This window comes from Balearica regulorum, chromosome 4 (assembly GCF_011004875.1).
Source record: "Balearica regulorum gibbericeps isolate bBalReg1 chromosome 4, bBalReg1.pri, whole genome shotgun sequence".
NCBI classification, from domain to species: Eukaryota; Metazoa; Chordata; class Aves; order Gruiformes; family Gruidae; genus Balearica; species Balearica regulorum.
This window is the reverse complement of record NC_046187.1, coordinates 57,033,784-57,055,782: the sequence shown is the minus strand read 5'-3', so window position 1 is coordinate 57,055,782 and position 21,999 is coordinate 57,033,784. Positions and strand designations below refer to the sequence as shown.

The 21,999-nt window shown below is 37.3% G+C and overlaps 2 protein-coding genes across 4 annotated transcripts in view; one reads left to right on the top strand and one right to left on the bottom strand.

Moving 5' to 3' along the window:
* FAM114A1 (family with sequence similarity 114 member A1) overlaps positions 1–13,398 on the top strand; it is a 39,419-nt gene extending 26,021 nt beyond the window's left edge. The window contains exons 9-14 of one of the 2 annotated variants that reach the window (XM_075752316.1): positions 3,642–3,724; positions 4,846–5,013; positions 6,274–6,413; positions 7,657–7,729; positions 10,329–10,382; positions 11,944–13,398. In XM_075752316.1, coding sequence (XP_075608431.1) covers positions 3,642–3,724; positions 4,846–5,013; positions 6,274–6,413; positions 7,657–7,729; positions 10,329–10,382; positions 11,944–12,045 — 620 coding nt within the window. In that variant the 3' untranslated portion in view covers positions 12,046–13,398. Of the gene's footprint in view, positions 1–3,638; positions 3,725–4,845; positions 5,014–6,273; positions 6,414–7,656; positions 7,730–10,328; positions 10,383–11,943 lie in introns of both variants that reach the window. The other variant, XM_075752315.1, reaches the window with a different exon arrangement.
* A 3,417-nt stretch (positions 13,399–16,815) lies between these two features.
* The window catches only part of TMEM156 (transmembrane protein 156), a 30,115-nt gene continuing 24,931 nt past the window's right edge, over positions 16,816–21,999 (bottom strand). For both annotated transcript variants that reach the window (XR_012835378.1, XM_075752320.1), the window contains one exon: positions 16,816–19,564. Coding sequence is in view for 1 of the 2 variants with exons in the window: in XM_075752320.1 (XP_075608435.1) it covers positions 19,545–19,564 (20 nt within the window). In the remaining variant the exon portion in view is untranslated. The remainder of the gene's footprint in view (positions 19,565–21,999) is intronic.

The following is a 21,999-nucleotide window of genomic DNA, read 5'->3' as shown; positions in this document are numbered from 1 at the left end:
AGTGTCCTAGTCTGGGTACCCTTCATAGAAACATGTTATCCTCATTAAAATCGTGTCAGAATGAGTGAAGGCTTCTTATGATCCTCCTGAGTGGGGGAAAACCAACCTTTTCCCTGAATTTATTAATGCACAGGATCTTAAGTGTTTTTATTAAGTATATCAAATGTATAAAACCTTGTAAAAGTTAAAGAATTCCATTAATATGCCCTTATATGACAATTCTCTGCCATTTTTATAAAAACACTACCCAGCACCTTTACATGTAATGTTGGATGTGATTTGCATGCCTGTTTCCCCTGATGGAGCACAGTTTTATTAAACAGTTTAATGCTTCATTCAGATTTTGGTTTGCCAATCTTTACATAATTTAAATTGGATTGCAGTGACGTCTATTGACTACACTTAGTGTTCTGGTCATATTTTACAAATAAGTTTAGCTTTCCAGGGAGCACACCTGATCTTTTAAGGTCTAGGTTTGAATCATTTGGTTTGATTTTTAAACTAGAATTGTTTACCTGAAATGACTTGTTGGGACCTTAAGCATATTTCTGTGGCATAATTAATATTTATACTAAGAAAATGGTCTGTGTTTAGTATTAGCAAAAATTTTAAACATGCTTTGGCATCCAGCATACATAAAAGACAGTGAAGTTTAACAACAGGTTGGCTGATCAGAATTAAATGCAGCTCTTGTCTTGCCGTGAAGAGAAGGCTTCATTCTAGTTTGTGTTCTTAGCTCAAGCTAGTTAATACAATTAAGGTCCTGTTAAGCACATTAATAGGTTTTACACTTATAAAATCAAGTCAGTAAGCCATATGCTCTTTTAATACCATATTTTTTGTTACAGAATTATGTATTTTTACTTAAGCTAGCTAATCTAGCAAGAGGTAGCAGGCTATGTTAAATTCTGTGGAGGAATTTTGAGTTTTAATCCTGCTTGCTGAACAGTTTAAAACTACGACTAACTTGCCTTCAGTAGGATTGTAATTTTTGCTTCCTAGCTCAATAAAACTTGAGTTTTTTCCTTTATGTAAGGAAGCCACTCCCCTACAAAAGACAGAGTTTAACTAATGATGTTTGAAAATGTTAAATCTTATCTAGCCACTGAGCAGTATTTGTAAACAAGTTAATTACCACTTATTGCTAATTTGTTACCACTTTATCATCATCAAAGTCCTATTATTTATATTGTGTCATCTGTCAGCACTATATATATTCAGCAAAAAGACTAGCTGGGATGAAAGCCAGTGCTTAGCATTCAAGTGTTTGAAAAAGGGTGAGTGGTTGTTTTATGTAGACTCTCAGGATCTCATTCAGAGATGTTAGTGCTGCTTTTAGTTTCTACCTTAAACACTTTCAGTCCTAAAGGAAGAGGAATTACTGCAGTGATCTTCAGAAGACTGTTTTGGGAAAGGGTTGGGGCCAGGCTTTGTTCCTGGCAACTTTGAAACTGGAATTGTAGAGTTTTGTGTATTTGCTTAACAGTCAGGTGCAAAATCAATATGAAAAGAAAGAAAGGGAAAAGATATTTTCTGACACAAGTAGGAGAAAGCCAAATGCATACCCTTCTCTATAATGTTTCCTCTCACTTTGACTATGCGACCCTCTTGTGTTTTTCACTGCAGCTTCTTTTCCTTTCAGTTGTTTATGAAATAATAAGAGGATAATATCTGAAAGAGTAGCTTTAACTACATTTTGAAAGCCATTAACACCAAAAATTTCATATGTGAGGTTAAGGGAGATGGTAACCAAAGTGAGTATTGAATTGAATATGCCATTTATCGCCAATTTTAGTAATACTGCATTGATCCAATGAACTGCATATCAGTTTTCAACATGCTGCGGTTTAAAACAATTTGGCATTGTTTTAAGAACAAGTGAATTCAGTGTATCCAAGAGATGTTGTACTGCAAAACCTGAAAATCCTATTGTCAAAACTTACTGATAAGGGCAGCAATGAAATGAACTCTGTGCATCTCTTTGGCCTGCCAGAATACATTCTTCTTGGCCTGTTCCCCAGCTGTTAAGAGGAAAGCTCAGTCTCTTGGTCATTGCAGGTGAATAGTTCTTCATGCTAAAGAGTAATGTATTTTATAGCACCAAAGATGGGCACTCTCTTTACAAGCAAGGGTAAAATGTCCTTTGCTCTAGGAGATTATAATCTGAGTGTCAGATTCCACCACATTTCCACGTATTACAAGGTACTGTGGTCTGTAAACAGTCCTACCAAAATCCTCAAACTCATTGGAGAGTAATGGCCCTCCACTTTTAAGCCCAGTACTAAAGACTTGCATAAATCTTCAGGGCAACCTGGTCTAGTGGAGGGTGTCCCTGCCCATGGCAGGGGGGTTGGAACTAGATGATCTTTGAGGTCCCTTCCAACCCAAACCGTTCTATGATTCTGTAAAAATGGAAAAACTGGCCCTACCTAATAAATAAACAAAAAAGTGGGCATACAGCAAGACATGAAATTTATTTTTGAAGTAGCTGGATTTTTATCAGGCTCAATATAGGGACTTCAACCTTTTAGTGTCATCAGGCTAAAAAAAATGGGATTTGCTATACCCCCCCCCCCAGGAAATGTTAATGAAGATACCAAACACAGTAAGTGCAGATGAACAGAATCAACCAAAATACCAACTTTTAGGAGCTTAGAGCATGTTAGAATATGGCAACTGCAAGTAGTCAAAGAATTATCTATAATAATGGTGAAGTTTGAATGTTAGTTGTATTTATCTTTGCTCATAAAACTCTTGAAATATAAGTGCAGATTCTTTAAGGCTCATTACTCCAAAGCAGAACAGAAAATATTCCTCATTTAAGCAAAGCTCAATCTTAAAATAGAAAGGAAACATACCACTTACCTATGGTTTGCAGACAGAGCAATAGAGAACATGTTCTCCAGTATGTATCCTTTGAAACTTATTTGTGTCTGGCCCTGCTGCAGTTTTTATGCCTAGGCTTGAAAGAAGACGTTAGTATCTCTTCTTCGGTTATTTCCTGGGTCATGGGTTATTTTTGTGGGTCATGACATGGGTGTTGGTCTCTTGTCTGAAGTAACAAGCGACAAGACAAGAGGAAATGGCCTCAAGTTGTGCCAGGGGAGGTTTAGATTGGATATTAGGAAAAATTTCTTCACCGAAAGGGTTATCAATCATTGGAACAGGCTGCCCAGGGAAGTGGTTGAGTCGCCATCCCTGGAGGTATTCAAAAGACATGTAGATGTGGTGTTAGGGACAGGGTTTAGGTGGTCAACTTGGCAGTGCTAAGTTAACGGTTCAACTTGATGATCTTAAAGATCTTTTCCAACCTAAATGATTCTGTGATCCTATGTAATTTTGTCAGATTACTAGGGATCATGCAGTTCATTGTCCTCTTACCTGTTTTTGTAAAACTTAGTGGAATTTAGAATGGGATGGAAAGAGTACTCAAAGTGTCAAGCTAGCATATGTGGTAGTAGAAGTATCTCTGTTGCTTTTTCTCTTCTTTGAGCACGTACCCACCCCTTTGTTGCATCACTGTCATTGTTTTTCAAGTGCTAGAGTGTTTGGGGAAACTATTTGACTGGATGCGTTTGATCATGTAAAATATTATGGTGATAACACCCTAACAAAAATTGTCTTCTTTTTTCTTGCAGCAGATATGGGAGAAGAGTTTGTCAGCATGCTCACTGAACTTCTGTTTGAATTGCACGTTGCTGCTACTCCTGACAAACTTAATAAGGTTAGCCCCTGTTAGTGAGCTGCCCTCTGTTTCTTGGACAAAGACAAAGAGGAAGGGCTTTGTTCTGAAATCTGACACAGAGCAGTACCTATCTCTGTTCAGACAGTTCAGAAAGCAAAGTACAGGAGTGTGGGACTAAAATGATGACTAGGAAAGGTTTTGCAGAAGTGAGATTAGTTAGGCAATACAGTTGCAATGACTAGCTAGCACAATGGACCATGTTAGAAAGCTTTGAACCAGGGATGTCTCAGCAGAACAAAGTTCATGAACACAGCAGATTTGGTCTTCATACTGGGAACAAAGTTCAGGTTCAGAATTATTTTTTTTGCTCATCATATTTATTCTTCTGAGGGACTTCTCCAGACCTTCTCAGCTAGAAGCAAAGTCTTGAATTTCTCTCAGTAGCTTCAGTGATCTAAAAGTTAGATGGCTAGAAGCTAGTCACATCACTAGTCACATTTTTCCTATCAGGCCCCTTTAAAGGTGATTCACTTGCTGATCTTAGGCTCAGATTAATGTTTATCTCTCTAGCTAAATAAATAGACTATTTTAGGCTTAAGTCTTATCATATTTTAATTTGACTTCATGTTAAAAAAGATAAATCATAAATTTCCTATTAACCATAACAGTAGTCTGAAGTTGTATAAAACTTCAAGGCTTTTCCACTTTGATCTACTTTCATGCCTGGGAAGGCAGCTGAAGATACAGTGATTTTCTATTTATTTTTCCATCTGTCTTATCTCTCCAATTTTTTTTTTTTTATACTTCCTTCTTATTTTTTTATTTGAGAAAATTATTTCCATGTAAATTCCTTTGAAAGATATCTCATAAAGCTGAAATATTAGTAACTTTGGTATTAACACCAATTCTCTGTGTTGGTTAGGAATATCATACCTGTACGGGAATTATCCCTGGCTGATCCATCTTTATGCAATCAGAAATGCTTCTCCCTACAGTTTCTTAAATATACACTTACCTAAACAGTACACGGAGGCTTGATATGTTTAAACTTCTGAATGTAAAAAGGAAGTAATTAAATGTATTGTTAATTAATGTTCAGGAGCATCATTTGATATTCCCTGTTTGAACTGAACTTTGGGGTTGGGTTCTTTGTTTGGCAGGCTAGGAAAAAAGCTTACAAATGGCTGGAAGAAGCCAGTTGTTCCACCGCAGCAGACATAGAAGAGACGCTAAAAGAAAAACCTGGAGAGCCTGGTGAAGAAATGACTGAAAAAGAAGATAAAACTCACGGTGATAAAACAGAAGTAGATAAAAACAATACTGTGGAGGTAAAATAGCTTTTGGAGGATAAATTTCATTAAGCAAATTGTCATACTTTGTTTGATAAAATTACTTCTTTATCTTTGTGTGTTGGTTTTATATGTTGTCCTTATTTTTTAAACTCATGGAAGTATTAAGAAATATTAATATTTAACTATTCACTGTAGACCCAATAGGACACTAATTTACATGGATATTTCTACTGTTAGTCTGTTCCCATAAGTAAATATCAAAGTAGCAGGTCCTCTGTTATTGCTATCACAATGTTTTTATTCTTTATATCTATGTTTTTGTGTGCATGCATGTGTATACACAACATACAGTGAGCTGAGGCAGCGTGTGGTGAAATGTCGACAGCACATTGAAAGTCGTATCTCAACATTCCTCAGCAGTGCATGGAAAAATTTCTCAAACTTTATTTAAACTCTTAAACAATTTAAATCACAAACAGACAAAATAGAAATATCATTTAGGCAACTGACAAGTGTTATTCTTTTTATGAAGGATAGCGCTTGAGGCTAAAATTACTGTGTCCATTTAGACAACTCCTCTTGTTGAGAAGGTTAATTGTGATTGAATATTTTACACCAAGTTATAGCGATATTAAATGTGGTTGGTATCTTTGTCAAGATTTTTTGAATGAATTCTAATAAAGAAATTATCCATCATGTTTTCTTACAAAAAAGGTCCAAAGAAGGAAACAGATTTACACTGTATATATTACAGATTTTTATGCAATTGCAGATTTCCAGCTGGCATCAGCATGTGAAAGCTGTAACACCATAGTGCTAGGTAGAAATTTTTATCATTGCTGATAAAAGCCATGTTTTTATTGGGAGTATTATCCATTTCTACTCCAGTGATTAATCTGAGGGATAATTCAATATTTTTGTCTCCATATGAAAGTAATTTTGACTTACTCCAGAGTTAAGGGATCTTTCTATTTGTTATGACTAGCTTTAAAAGTGCTATGTTAGAGAATCCTAGAGCCTGACCTAGTTCTCATCCAAATAAATGGTAGACTTGTTCTTACTAATTTTTCAGGATTTTTCTGTATTTTATAATCTGTGGATATTTCATTTTCCAGTATTGTTTGTCAGGATGACATTAGGGCTGATATTACTTCACTCTGTATGTGGTGGTATTTCCAGTTGGGGTGGGGAGGGCTCTTATGTTTCAAATCATTTTATATGTATATATCTATATGTATATTTATATTTATTAGTGGTGTTATTATTGGTGATATTATTCCATGTTTTTAATTTAAGGAAATCTACATGCTGTCCATTGAAAGTCTGGCTGAGGTAACTGCTCGTTGTATTGAACAGCTTCATAAAGTAGCAGAATTAATTCTACATGGGCAGGAAGTAGAAAAAACAGCTCAAGATCAAGCAAAAGTACTGATGAAGTGAGTATTATGTATTTCGTATATGAACACTTGACATTTGCTTAAAATGTCTGTTCAGCTTTTGGCACTTGAAGACGCAGTAAGTTCATGGATCAACAAACAGCATTGGCTTTAGGGCTCCTGGTGCTGTATTTTCTCATGTAATTAAGTTACATAGGCTACCTGTCATGGCTAACATGTAAGTTTACAGAAACATTCACAGGCTGAAAGTTGTTTCTGTTCCAGCAAGCGGATGTACATGCTAATTTTGGGTTGCATTTCCTGTTTCCTCTGCAACAGATACTGTGCTAGCATATACAGAACTTGCTTTTAGAGTGCATCGTGCAGTCTTATCTGCCAATGGAGTTTCATTATCTAGTCTTTATCTGCCACAAATATACAAAAATGAATCTGTAGTTGTAAACAATAAGACCACATTTGTCAGCAATGTTGTAGTAAACCACGACAAAACATATATAAATTCAAGAAGCCAGTTTATCTAGTGGGACTCAAAATTCAGATCTCAAGCTCTCTGTAGTAATCGATTCTACTGATTTCAGTGGGCTTTGACATTAAGATGTTGTAAGCACTTGAGTCCTAAGTAAGTGAAGTATTTAAGTAAGTGTTTAAGAATGCTAATAACAATAGCAAAGTCCATAGGAACACTTCAGTCTAAAACAAAGTACTTGTTCAAGTATTTTTCAGAATTAGAGCTAAGGTATGGTGCACCTTGCAGGATGAGGTTCTATATGATGCGCTTGTGAAAGTTAAGCAAAACAGTGGAAGATCTAGGAAAAGAACTAGATCTCTGTTCTCTTGTATTTTAACCACAAGGGTACTTCCTCTTTCAGTAGAGTAGATGTTTTATTGCTTAGAGAGGAAACTTCTCACTGTTCTTGTTAAAGTTTGATTTATTTCCACCAGTATTTCTAGAAGTTGTGTTGCTGCAATCATCAGAAAAAAAACAGTTAAACTAGAAGTTTAGAATTTAAAAAATGAAACATTGCCCTATTAAAAAAGACTAGCCAACATGACATCATTTTGCTGCTGTTGTCAGCAATGGATTTTTCAGTGGAGGAATATAAAAACTATATTATGAACAAAGTCTACCCCAAAATATTTAAGAAATTACTAGAAGCAAAATTGCCTTAAAAACATTCTTGGTTTCTAATATGAAGTTTTTGCCTGGGACGGTCATAGGGGTTTTTATCCATTGACAGGACAAGGATTTATTTTTATATTTGTCTCTCTTTTTTTAAACCAGTTTAACAAGTGCCATGTGCAATGAAGTTTCATGTTTATCAAAGAAGTTTTCCGATTCTTTAACAGCAGCTGGGGTAAGATAACAGCATTTTCTGTAGCATTTGGGCTTTTTTAAACATAGTTCACCTCTTAAAACAGAAATTATTACCAGAGTCCAGTGGCTTTACATGAGGTACTAATAAAGAGGGCACTTCTTTCCTCAGATCAAGAACACAGAGCATTTTTACAGCAGATTCCCCATTGCAGAGAAAGTTTATAAGCCTTCATAGACTGCAGTGTGTCCCCTGCCTTCTAAAATCTTTCTAGCTACCATTTCCCATTTTTTCTGATCACCACTCGGCACTTACCTTCTCATGCTGCAAGTGCCCCACATTTGAAGTCCCACAACTTGATGAAATTTTCTTCTCCTACTCAGCCTATCCTTTTGAATGCATTTGTGTAAAAGTCATTAACAGATAACGCTTCCAGTACCTTAAGCTGGTTTCACGAGCTGTCTTAGCCTTTGCTAAATCCCCTGGCCTAGGGCCACTGTGTTTTCAAAAGGTTTAAGAGATTAGAAAATCTGTCGTTCATCTTAAAAAAAAAATAAAAAAAAAATCACTCTGTCTTATATCTCAAGATATTCCATTTAGGAACATCCATTTATCTGTGAACATCTTTGCTAGAAATAGTATCCTGCCTTTCAAGATGTTTCAAAGATGACTAACATCTGAGTATTCTAGCAGGATCCAGAGGCAAAAATCGTGCTGTTGCTGAAATTGTTCTGTAAGCGTCAGAGAAGAACGAACTCTGGCTCTCCTGATTACTCCATGAAAGCATGAATGTACATCAAAGGAAATTTTCTCAGTTCTCCCATGAGCTCTTCCAGCACATCTCTGAGCAAGTTTTCTCAGAGTTATTTGTACAGAACATGATTTATGGGGTTGCTTTTATTCTGAATAATTTATATTCCTTCCCATTACTTTTGGAGAAACTGCTTACTTTGCATTTTGGCATTGTATTTTAGCATATATTTGTGTGACACTTAAAATAAATACATGCACAGACATACAAAAATAAATTGCACATGAAATATTAAGCTGGCTCAACTAAGAAAATTGCAAACTAAAGCCTTCATAAGCATTGCACTAGGTTTTGTTCTTACCAACTCTGTACTCAGTTTTTAGGACCAGATTGCTTTTGTGGACATTTGTGTGGACACATAAGAAATTGAGCACAAAGATACTTCCCACTGCCAAAATACTCTCTAGAAGACAGTTTTATTAGGGCAGTCTGGTGATCTTTATTTGCTGTCCCATCCCTGTAAACTTTTGGTCGAAGATACGGACCTTTTGCACCCAGGTTCACAAACACATTCCAGTATCCTGCAAAGTGCATTAACTCATGGGAAACTGAGAAATGGCTTAGGCCAGATAATACTGGTTTTTTCAAACATAATGCCATCCCTATAGTTATAGCTGAATAATTCAGACATTAGTTGTAGTGCTGGCTGCACACATAGTCTAGATGTTGGCAGTGTTTCTGAGTGAGCAGTAATGCAGAAATAAGAAATAACAGCTTTGCTTGCTACGCAAGATTTCCTTCAAACTTTAACTTATTGATTCATACAATCAATAGTATTTGATACTGCTCTCTATCCATTTCAGTTTATTGACAACCAACTAAACAATGCACTTTGTAATGGATTTTCTAGTAACTGACAGTAAAATTGCTCTTCTTTTCTCTAACCTTCTTCCCTTTGTTCTGCCATCTTTCTCCAAACTAAAATTAAGGTGTTTCATATTTCTTTAAATCTGTAATATGAGAGCTACGAGGTTGTAAGTGGAAATCCTTCAGTTAAATTGATCAGTACTGTGTTCCCTTTATTCTTATAGAGTCCACCATTCAGTTTTGAAAGAAAGCAACTCTTGCTGGAGGTTTCTGTCATTCTGAAAAAACCACAATGCAAAGAACAGTGAGAATAAAAAAAGGAAAGAACTTTTGCCATTTTAAAAAGCAGAAGAGCTGGCAAATCTTGGTTTTCTACCCTCTTATAATGTCACTACTCACTGTACTCATCTTTATTCCTATCTGGTGGTTGAGAAAAATGCGATGCGTGCTGAGCTATATTTACTGGCTAGCCTGTGTTGTCCAGCTCAAAATATACTGACTCCAGTTTGGGGATCTGAGTTTCACCTGGTTTTCCTTCTGTAGGGGAGCTAAGCTGGACCTTTCATTTCCTCCTAACCACAGATATTTGTGAAACTTCTAAGAACTTCCATTGTCCTGACCTGTGTTTTTCCTTCTTGTTTCCTAAAAATGAGCAAGGGATTAAAAAATTTTGGAGGAGATGAAAAGGGCACTGACAGAGAGATGGACAGACAATGTCATCACATACATAAATCTCACATCTATAGGAAACCAGGCAATTTGAAACTATGGTACATAAACTGATGAAAAAGTAAAACCCTGGGCCCGGCTTAGTTCATTGTACTCAGTGATAGAAATACGTAGGGTCTACTGAAGTGTGTATGAAGTGTAGACACAGTTATCAGGAATACTGTGATAAACAGTCTGAATAAGAAGGTGAAGCAAGACCTTTATAGTATTCATAAAACCACTTCTCAGATATCAATATATTTCTGTTAAATGTATTTCTTGTCCTGGCATTTCATTCTATTTTCCGGTTTACAGAGCAGTATGAAGGCAGAGGTTCTTAACCCCATCATCGACAGTGTGTTATTAGAGGTAAGCTTTCCCTTTTTTCAGATTAGGAAATGTTCTAGTAAAATTATTTTTAAATTAAACACTTGCATTTATGGCTGAAGAAAGAACTATATAAAAAGCAATGACAATATCATTCTAGTTGTTCATTGCCAGCTCCTAAACCTCTTGGTTTTGTGTTCAGCCTTTCCTACAAATACTGTAGTAGTAATATTGCATGTACTGCAGATTCTTAAGAACTCTGTGAGTGAAGTGAGACTGGCCAGCTCTTAAATTTTGCTGCTGTATTGGTCAGAACACAGGAGGCAATTTGCAGTGTGCTATTTAACCCTTTTCTAACTTATTCACAAGTTGTCTGGGATAAGTCTATTCTTACTGTTCCATTACCTACTTCAAGTATTGCAAAGTATTACTGGTACACAGGTAGCTTCAGACTATTCTGTTCTTTAAAATTTGAGTTGCAGGCATCCACGGGCATTTAGATTTCTACAAAGATTCAGAGTCTAGCAGCAGGCTTGGTCAGCACATGGGTAACCATGTGTCACACATGACCAAAATATTCATGAGTGATTTATTAGACACTATGATCTATGAGTGATCTCTTCTATTAGACACCATGAGCTATTTTCATCAGAAAAGCACAGTGAGTAAAACGTGCCTTGGTTTTACTAAGAGGTCGAGAAGGAGTAATGTGCTCATAAAGTACTAAAATGTGTACTATCTATCTGCAGCATGAATTCTTTTAACTCTGCTAATTAGACCATACTTCTCTTTAAACATAAATATATAGTAGTGACAGCAGATTGTCATTTTGTGTCTAATAGTTATTTTCCTTTAAAAACGAGGAAAAGATTGTTTTACAATAAGGAATTTTGCACTTAATTGACAATGCCTTTAAGGAAAATCATAGAAAGTTGAATAGAGCTGTAGTAAAGATCACTATATGGTTCCTTTTGTTACAGGGTAAATTTGCTGTTGTAGCTGACGTATCTTTCTGTGCTCCAAGAATTGCAAAATGTGGGAATGTCCAGAATTGTAGAATACAATGTTTTGTACTTCTTAAATCCCATATTTGTAAACAAATATATATTAGTACAGCCTAGGTTCATGGAGAATTACAAGCTGCTATACCATTAAGTATTAAAAATTCCAAAAATAGTACTATGTGTTAAAACCATTATAATAATTCAAACTGTTAATTTCAGTGACACTTCTTCCACCTATAGCAAATTCAAAATTAGTTCTGTTGATGGAAGGACTAGCTGGTTTGTATCTAAAAAGCCAAATCTACTTCTGAAAACCATGGCATTTTATTCTACTCACATTACAAACAAAACTGTACAAGAGTTCAAACTGAGGGGAAATCAGATTTTTATATAGTGATTCAGGCTATCCTTGTTAGCTGTAAACTGTTGTAATTTATTACTTTTGTTACCTACAGATTCTAAAATCTTGTGTGAATACATATGCTAATAAAGCAAGATGCAGATGGTAAAAAAAAAAAAATTTGTTTAAAAAGTAGGATGTAATTCCTGAAATACATGACAGTTTTACTGATGAGCCACATGTTTTCTCTCCCCGTTAGGGTTGCAACAGTGCTACGTATATTCAGGATGCTTTCCAGCTATTGCTTCCAGTCCTGCAAATTTCACACATCCAGACAAGTTGTTTGAAAGCACAAGAGTGACAGTTTCCCAGCAGTTGTCACCACGAGGCTTAACAGAAACCACAGACCTAATGGCTTTAATGTATGCTGATAGAAGGAATGGTATGAGAGATGTCTGGCCACTTAGAGTCTTTTGAAGACACTAAATGCAGTTTTGCACATACAATATTGAAGAACATTTGAAACTCTTTCAGACTTTTAGACTTTAGAAGTAGTTAGTAAAGTCAGTAATTTCTTTTCCTTTACAGTATATCCTTTGCATTAATTTAAACTGAAGTTTATTGATATTAGCATTGACTTAAATATGGATTCTAAATCTTGACTCTTTCAGTTGTAGATGGTGTATGAAGCAAATTAGAATGTAAAATTTTTAAAAACATTTCAGCCCAAATGACCATTTCCATTGTGTGCATCCTGTCAGTTAAAAATGTATATTTCAGAAGTTGGTTTCAGTATTTCATTTTAGCCAACATGAACAAATTATCGTAGTGTTCCACTTGTTAAATATTTTTTACAGTAGCAAATAATATCATGATAATCTGTACCACTTATATAACACTTGGTGTTGAAGGAGTTGTACAGTAATAGGCATTAACTTTACTAAATTAAAATTATGGAGGATATGAATTATACTGAAATGAAATTTTCTGAGCCAGTTAGTAGTACGGGTAAAGCTCTATATTTGCTGACCCATAATTTTATATTCATTTATGTCTATTTTTTAATTCCAACGGCTGAACAACATTGCAGACCAAAGCAATCTTTTTAATATGCAAGGAATAGAAAATTTCCCTCTTGTTTGGCAATTGAAACACCCCCAAAATAATCTCCCCTCAGATGTGTTACCAGGTTAGCGCTTTGGGGGTTAATTGGAGCTTTAAACATTATGAACCTTTTTATCAAATGGAGTTAGTGATACTGACATGTCAGAAATACAGGTTTCAGGCATAGAAAGGAAGTTGTGAAGAGAAGTTAGGAGAGAATTGCTTTGAGTGGGGAGGTTGTGTGTCAGAGCAATCACCTTTTATCTGAGGTGGTAGCCTGACAGAGCATAACTGAGCAGCAGGAATGATGTTTCATAATAATACTAGCAACCATGATAATTTGTCCATATCCTTCACTTAAAATCCTGAGCTGTGAACCTCAGAGTTTGTTTAGACTAGTTTATTTCCTAGACAAGGAAGAACCTTCCAATATTTTATGTAGCCTGTTCTCCTGGATTTTCATGGTTTATTGCATTTCTTTCAGCTATTTTGTATTTTTTCCCCTCTTGAAACACTCATGAATTGTATTTAAATGCTTTTTAATTGTAGTTAACACCTGAATATATTTAACCATAGAAGTATAGTTTCATACATCGTAAAAATAATGAAATAGAGCATGAGGAACTACTCTCCTGTTTGTTAGAGATGAGAAACCACATATCTGCTTTTCACATGGTAACTTTTGTGAGTCCAAATAAGAGAGGACAGAAAGGTCTGTCTGTGTCTTACGCTGTTGTGATCCGTGTTCTGCTGTCACACACATTGTGACTTTTCCATCTTTCGTTATTTAGAGAGGAAATCTTCACTATCCCTGAAATAAGGTTTACTACACAAAATCTGTTTTCTGCCACCCCATAATTTAACAGATTTGAGATCTCTTACTGGGTAAGTAGAAGGGATACAGTCTTCAAATCCATTTGCACCAAATGTAAAAAAAAACAAAACCAAAAACCTTAGAGCAATGTGAACAAAAATAAGAAAGCCCCTTGGCAGATGAGAAGACCAACAAAGCTTGGCATTCATTGGTATTTATGCCACTTTGAACAGCTGACATTACTACCACATGGGAAGAAGAGGGACATGGGAAAATGCAACTGATAAGCAGATGCACTAGCCCAAAGGAGGATACAGCTCCCACCAACCATTATATCCAGGACACTTCCATCTGGCATTGCTTTATTTCTGAAAGTGTCTTTTCAAAAGTGTATTACAAAATAATGTCTAGTTGATGCAAAACACTTCAGCTCTGGCTTCTACACTTGGAGGGGACTAAGCGGCCTCTCACCTCATAGTCCTGTCTGGCTGCTGGAAGAGACACGCAGCTTGTTCTGACGTGACCGGGGGTCGTACTTGTGTACACACTTTGCCCCAGAAGAACAGCTCCTGGTGTGGATTGCTGAGGACTCTGTACTTGCTCCACATGCTTGATTGTGAGCGCTTTTCAGTTTTAAAGATCTGGACACCAGTGAAAGCATTCAGTAGCTTGTAAAAAGGCCTGTTTGTTTAAAGTGGTTTCTTCTGTTGTTCTGTGTCGGCAAGCAGAATATAGTATCTTTAAAAGCTTGTTTATTTTTCAAATGAAGACTGCCGAGAAAAGGTGTTTTCACCTATCAATCATTACATCTTGGATTTAGTATTACTTTAATTTGATCATTACTTTTCATCAAGAAGCCTTTCTGCTCACCTTGGAGTAGAGCTCTGCATCAGGTATGTGTAAACATGGTATTACTGCCAAATGAGGGCTAGAACCTAGCAATAGCTGTTTCATATTGTTCCTGTGCCAAGTTAACGTTTTCAGACATAAATGATTTTAGTTACTTTTTCATATGGATCTTTTTTTTCCCTCTGAAATGCAGTGCAGAATATATAGCTTTAACTTGTCAGAAAAATGTATTGACTAATAGTGGTGCCTTTTAGCAGAGGCTGAACAGTATAGTATTAGAAGCCTCAGGGGATAATGTTTGGAATCATTGAGGGGCATTCGTAAGACGAAGATTACTTGTCTGAGATACTCCTTACTAGAGGTTTCACTGTCTTGCTTAAATTATGTATGTACTGAATAAAGTACCTTACCCTAAAGTAAAAGAAGCTGTAAAAAATAACGTGTGGACTTGAAAGTATTTACATCCATACAGTGTAGGAAGGGAAATAGGGCAGAATATGCATGTAGGGATACTCCATCTGATCTCAGATCTCAGATGCAATCATCTTGTCCTAGGAAAACTGAATGTTATATCTTGAAATCAATTTTAGGTAAATAATATTTCAGTAGAAAAGTACTGTGTGGATGTAACTAGAATATTTTGTTTACACCGGTTTGTATTTTTCCATCAGTCAAAAAAAATCATTTGAGATACTGAACTGAGACAGTATACTCCAAAATAATGTTACAAAGAGTAATGCAATGAGAGGCTATATTCAGTGAAGCCTTTCGCTTTCTGATTTTGCGATTTACCTCTGGAATGGTAAGTGTGATTTTACTGAGAGTCTGACAAAAACAAATGCTGCCTTAAACTTTTAAGGGAGACTGTTCTTTCTTTCATCACCACCTTTTTCCAGGTCAATACACTGAGTGCGCCTGGGCACTTGTCAAACTACTAGGTTTTAAGTACTTATTTAAAAAATAACCTCGATTGTGAAAATTACTCGTTCTCTTGAGCAAATCTGTTTTTCATGACGTTCCATTCACTTTTGACCACACCTTTTTATGCAAAGGAGACTGGCTTCTGCACTCACTGAGTTGAGAAATTTGTCAAGATGAACTCAGAACAATGTCTGCACACCTACAAGCTTGCAGATGATCCACTATTACAGGTCATCACTGAAGGATGAGCTAGAAGTAAACTATTAGATAACTCATGTGCTGTATTTGTATATTAAAGGTATTTGCTTTTTTTTTTTTCCCTCCCCCCTTGGCAAGCAAAACAAAGCAAGCTGTAAGTTGTTTGCGGCTTTTAGGGTGTAGTCTATTCATGTGTAAACATCTCTTCCCCATGACTTGCTCCTGCACTCCAGCATCCATTGCCTGAGACAGCTAAACAAAAGAACTGTCTCTTCCACTTTTTTCACGCTGCTTAGATCATCCACTGAAGCCATTAATATCTTCCTCTAAAATGTGCCTCAATCATATAATACAAAATCACAATCGTTACAAGTTGAGATGCTTTGTAATGATGTTTCCAGTGTCACCCACCACCAGTCAGGATTCATAACAACTTTAATGAGTCTGAACCACCACAGTACTTTGAGTGACAAATACAGATTTTCACCTTATTTCTAATTCACAAAAGTGTTTTTTATCATACAAGCAGTCACCCAGCTCATAGGATTATCTTTGAGACATTCTGCTTCTATTTCAAATGACAGCCCTGTCCTTTCTGTTAGCCTCAAAAGAATGTAAAGAGTGGAAAAGGACTTTCCTGAGTTCTTTTTAAAACTGTCTCAGAGCAAGGCTTAACGTGACACCATCAGCCATTCTGACCTACTTTGGAATTCTTACAGTCTGACTAGAAAACCCTCTGGACTTTAAATACATTTTTCTATCTCAGGTCAACCTTTGTTGCGGAGAATACAAGGACATAACCAGCTGCTTTTAGTGTGCCACCTGTACATTTTTCATCCTCTGACTCCTACCCTCAGCATTCATAACACTGACAATGGTGTGCAGCTTTAGAATTTAAAAATTGAAAATAAAATGCCAAAAATTGAGCTGTTTTAAAGAGGTGAGAGAGGGAAAATGATTTTTGAAGATAAAAAAAGAGGACATGCTCTCTGGAAATTGCAACAATTTTCATGGTTGGATTAGAGAAAAGACTCTTTAAAAGAATTTTTCAGCATTGTTCAGAACAAACAAGAGATGACATCTGATTAGTTCCAGCAGAACTGGAATAATGGCACTTCCGAAGTAAAACAAAAATCTGCTTGAACTTGAAGGAAGTCAAAGCTAAGAACGTTCAAAGAGGAAGAGCTCAAAGGAGAGAAGACAGCTAATGTGATCACTCCAGATCTGCAGTGCTCAGTCTCCCCTTATTGTCTGCACCCCAGAAGTCCCTGAGCACACATCGGCTAAGAACTTCTTATTAGTGTCCCCACTTTCATCTCCTTTTCACAGCTTCTCTGTACAGTCTTCTGAGGGGGTGCTCTAACCAACTCAGAGCAGAGCACTAGCTATTCATTCTGCCTTTCAAACATTTTACCCAAGGAGTAAAGGAATATTTCTTATGCAACACTATAATAACGTGCAAAAGGAGTTTAAAAAAGCTGCAGCAAGGACTAATCATAATTCTTGGTGAATTGAATTTGCTGCTGCTGTAAAAAGGGAGGCGTGAAGACATTTCTCAAACAAATGTGTGCTATTTCTCTGAAGTGCTACAGGGTTGAGGCTGAAAGGCATTTGACAAAAGGGGCCAATTCTGGAGTCTGACAGTGTTACCCAAAGGAAAGCCAGAACTCTGGGGAATTCAAACAACTTCTAAACACCTCCAGAAGCCTCTCAACCCACTTGCTAGACTTGTAAACCTGCCATCCCTACTAGTTCTGCCCCACGTTTCTGTACACCATCAGTTCTGCTTCCCCATCAGTTTTGTTCACCCCACTTGCCTCCACCTTTATGTCTCCTTCCCCCTCTCCTTTCTGAGGTTCTTCCCTCCTGCCCATTGTGCTTGAGAGGCTGCCCCAGGACGTCCTTTCTCTCCTCACATGTTCAGTTTTGAAAAAGCCAGGGATGAAGACAAGGGGTTAAGGGGTTAAGAGGACACAGGAGGAGAAATCCAAGAGGATCTTAGGAGAAAATGGGAAGACACTAAACCTGGTGGTTTTAGTCCCCTCCTTCCTCCTTCAGTACAAGGAGGTTGCACTAGAGACTGCCTGAGGTCCCTTTCAACCTGAATTATCATAGGATCACTTTTTCTTCTTACCATTCTTACCAACATCTCCCCATTCTCCCACTGTTCCCCATGGTTTGGATCATACTTGCAAGACAAGGTAAGCTCTACTCAACAGAGATTAAAATTTTACAAGAGCCTCTTAGGTTTAGTTCTTGGTGTTTTGCAAAGGTAACCCAAAAGACAGAACCTTCCAGCATAGTAAAACCAAACACTTGGAGAGCTGCGGGATAACTGGGGCTAATAAAACAGTAAGTCACAGTTTAGCCATCCAAGGAAAAGAGAAGAGGGAGGTTATGGGCAGCAAGAACAATAGAATTATAGGAGAAAGGAAATTCAATGGGGATCACAAGGAGCATGGCTGTCCCTATCAACAAGATCTCTGGATTACTGGAGGGGAAGAGTGATAGATAGTGCCATCATTTGAAGCATTTAAACACTGATTAAAATGGCCTTAGCAATTCTGCAGCTGTTTGAGATAGATATGTTTCTTCATCTGTAAGTTGCTGTTCTATAGCAAGAAGAAAAAAACAACCAGAAACAAATTGTGAGAGGTTTACTTTATAGACTGTATTAAAAAATCCATTTCTGAAAAGCTTTAAGTTATTGCCACAGATAAGCAATAAAACCTCAAAAGCCCCCAAATCAAGAAAGTGAGTATTTTTCTCTGATTTTTTTACAAAATGGTAACAAACAATAGAAATAAATGCTTTAGACTTATCCAACTAAATATAAAAAAATTCCATATGGCCTCAAATCATTCAGAAGCTCATGTTCACAACTATTGCTATTAAATCTGAACTGCTTGGTGCAGTATAATGACTGGAGAAGCAATTTCAGAAAGCTTCAGGAGGGAAAAGCTATATAAATGTAAGGGATGGAGGTTATGAAGTATTAACATGATACTAAATTGCTGCATATCATATTTGTGATGGGCAGTTTACAATCTGTTCATCCTGATGGATTTAGCACAAGGGAGTTTGAAGTCCTGGTGCTGCAATTTCTGTCTCTGCCTAGTAATTGATGGTTAAATTGTACCCAAAAATAATGTGTTAGCACTGAACGAGTTTGGGACCCTGCTCAGCCCAAACAGCTCCATTGCACTCAGAGGAGCAGTAACAAATGGAAAATAAGGAAAAATTCCAGGAGATAATGAGTCTGAATACTAATGACCTCAGCTAGTACAAAAGCTAGAAATGCAATTTATCAAAAAGTACGAAACCCACTTGGTGTCTTAATGAGTTATTAAAAAACAATAATAACGATTTTGTGGTTTGAAGCCAAATTACTATTTTCCACATTTTTTTTCTTTATCCACTAAGATGTTGCAGAATTTATGAAGGTCTTCCTAGTTTACTGCAGAAATTAAAATGTACTGCGGAATTCTCTTCTCCTATAATCCTTCGACGACCTTCCTCAACAGCCAGAAATTGTACCTTTTAAGCATCTTAGTCACCTAGAGCATTGAATAGCTGAAAACTGTGCTTGTTTCATGAACGTAGAGGATCATTTCTATCTTTAAACAGTCTTCCTTCTCCTATGGAGAATACAAAATAAATGTCTTCTCAGATAGAAAATGAAATTATTGCAAGGATTATCTCACACCCCTGTGAGTAAGTATAAATCCTGAATGAACTGAAAATAGATGTGAAATCTATACTCTCCTACTGAAGCTGATTCTACAGCAAAACATGTTTGTCCATCATTCATAGTTTCTTGATACCAAATAATTCTGATGATAGATAAAATGGAGTTTCTCCACTGAAATGCATAGTTGGCATTCTCATGAAAGGATGGGTAACAGCTCCACAAACCGGAAATGGAGATGCTGTGGTGTATGATGCATCTTCTTTCATCCAATAGTAATCACGTATCATATGGTGACTTCTGAAACTAAAGAAAACAATATCAGAAAAAAGAGGAGGTTAAAAAAGCCATCTTTTCCACTTAAATGTCATTCTTTTGACTTTCACGGTAATGAATTCTCCTCTTCATTGGAAAAGAAAACAACAATGTAACCAAGAAGCAGACAAAGGAGAAGCTACACATTGTACTGGAGCAAAAGACCTAAGCGCGGTACCTGCCACCAGGATGGTGGTTTAGGTACCTGCCCCGCAGCGTGTGATACAGGAACCTGAGTGGGAAGCATGGGACCTCACGCATTTTGAGGGAAGCTTGGCAACCCGAGAGCGGGCAGAGCCGGGAGCTGCCCTGGAGAAGAGCATCACCACATCCAGCCGGCTGAAGGGCGCCAGCAAGGATGTCCTTCAAGTGTCACCAACTGGGTTTCTACAGAGTGTCGAGTTCAGTCTGGAACTCTCTTTTAAAGGCAGATAGTGATTGATCTCTTTCCTTCAAATAAGCGAGCAGGCTTCTCTCTCTTCTTCCCTCCTGGCAGCTAATGAGTTTTGTGTGATACCTGCCTCCGCTCCAGAATCTCTTGCTCTGTGTTAGCTCCTGGGCATCTCATGAACTACTCCACCTGCAGCAGAGTGCTCAGAAGTAAATGTGAGGTATTAACAAGATCTTACTGCAGCTCAGCCACAATAAACTAGATCATCCTAATGGGAAAAAATAAAAATAGGCCAATCCAACCACCAGCTGGATTTGCTGGTGAATTTGCAAACCTGTGCCCAACTACATTTCCCATACTATGCTCATATACAGTAGGACAAATTTGGAAATAATTAAATAAGAGCAGCTTTTTCCACATCGCCAAGTGAAAAATACTCCTCAGTAGTCATCAGTGAGACATCTGAAATTTGGACTGCAGCTCCCAAAGTAGTGTGATAAAGAACCTTGAAATCTGAAAGTGCCCAGATCCCATTCAAGCTCATCTTTAGTTTTTTGGGAGCTACACAATGCCAGGGGTAAAAGCCCAGGATTTCTGTACTTCTTATTCTCACACTGAGTGAAAAAGCAAATGTAGCTTGTCACCCATTCTAGTAGTTCCTGTAGCTGCAGACCCAATAACAACATCTGTCTCCCTTTTCCTTTACATCATAGGAACCAGGATAAGAAGTGTTTCTTTGGCTGTAAAATCATAGTGGAGGCAGCAGCTGCTGAAGCGAGCTAGAAAATGACAAGTGTAGGCAGGATACAATGCATCAAAAATTGATGCCAGCTAATGGAACAAGGGGTGTGAAGAGCCTGCACAGTGCCCATTACAGTCCAGTTCTGCAAGCAAGCAGGAGTGCTTCCCTTCAAAAACCTCCAAGTGTCTGTTTTGGAGAGAAACACATCCTGGTGTGCATTTTATGCAGAGCCCAATAATTGTGCCAGGTACCCTGGAATGTGCTCAGCAATCTGATTCTGTGAGCTCTTTTGTACTGAGAGGAGTTCTTGGTTTAATGTATGATTAAGACGCAAATCTATTATGGAAGCAGAAACAGAGGAGGAATTATTTTTCATGATATTTAAAAAAATAAATATGTAACTGAGTGACTGCATGCAGTCCTGAAAACAACTTAAAGCTGCACATGGGCATAAATCTTTTTTCATAGTTATCTATAGGAATTCATGAAAGCAGAAAAAATGATGCCATAAAAAATGGCCAACTGGCAAACCCAGGATGTCAGCACTAGTAGGAACTTCTGCCTTCAGCAGCATCAAGCCCAATTTTATGATGATTTTAACCACAGTACTATCACTTCAGAGAGCTGAAATGATGCTTTTCAGAAAAAAGTGTCAAAAGGATAATTGGAAGGATCCCAGCAATTTAAAATCACACCTATGGTTCTTTACAAATACATGCATGATTTATAGAAACAGCTTAACTGTAATCTTCCTCTAGCTCTGGAGTACACTTGGTACGTGCCTTTGCTAGAATGTTTTGAACTACAAGTTTCACTGTTTCCCCTGCGTAATTTATATCTTCTGTTTTTTGTGTGGCTCAAAGACAGACAAGAGGGATTATTTTAAATATGAAAACATTTTTGTAAAGCCACAATCACATAAGGAAAAGCAGGCAAAGAATATTTTTAGTTGCCTTTTCTGTTTGTGCTACTAAGTTCTGCAATGATCACATTTAAAGACTTCTTCAGGAAGGCAGCAGGGGCCTGAGCCAAAGCCCAGGTAATACCCTAGGTGGACCTGCATTGAATTTTCCTGCTATAAGAGTACACTCTGCACAATTAAACTTCTAAATTGCTAGGGGAGTGTGTTGGGTTTGCGTGGCAAGGTTTTGGTAGTGGAGGGGGCTACAGGGGTGGCTTCTGTGAGAAGCTGCTAGAAGCTTCCCCTGTGTCTGACAGAGCCAATGCCAGCCGGCTCCAAGATGGACCCACCGCTGGCCAAGGCCAAGCCCATCAGCGCCTCTGTGATAACAT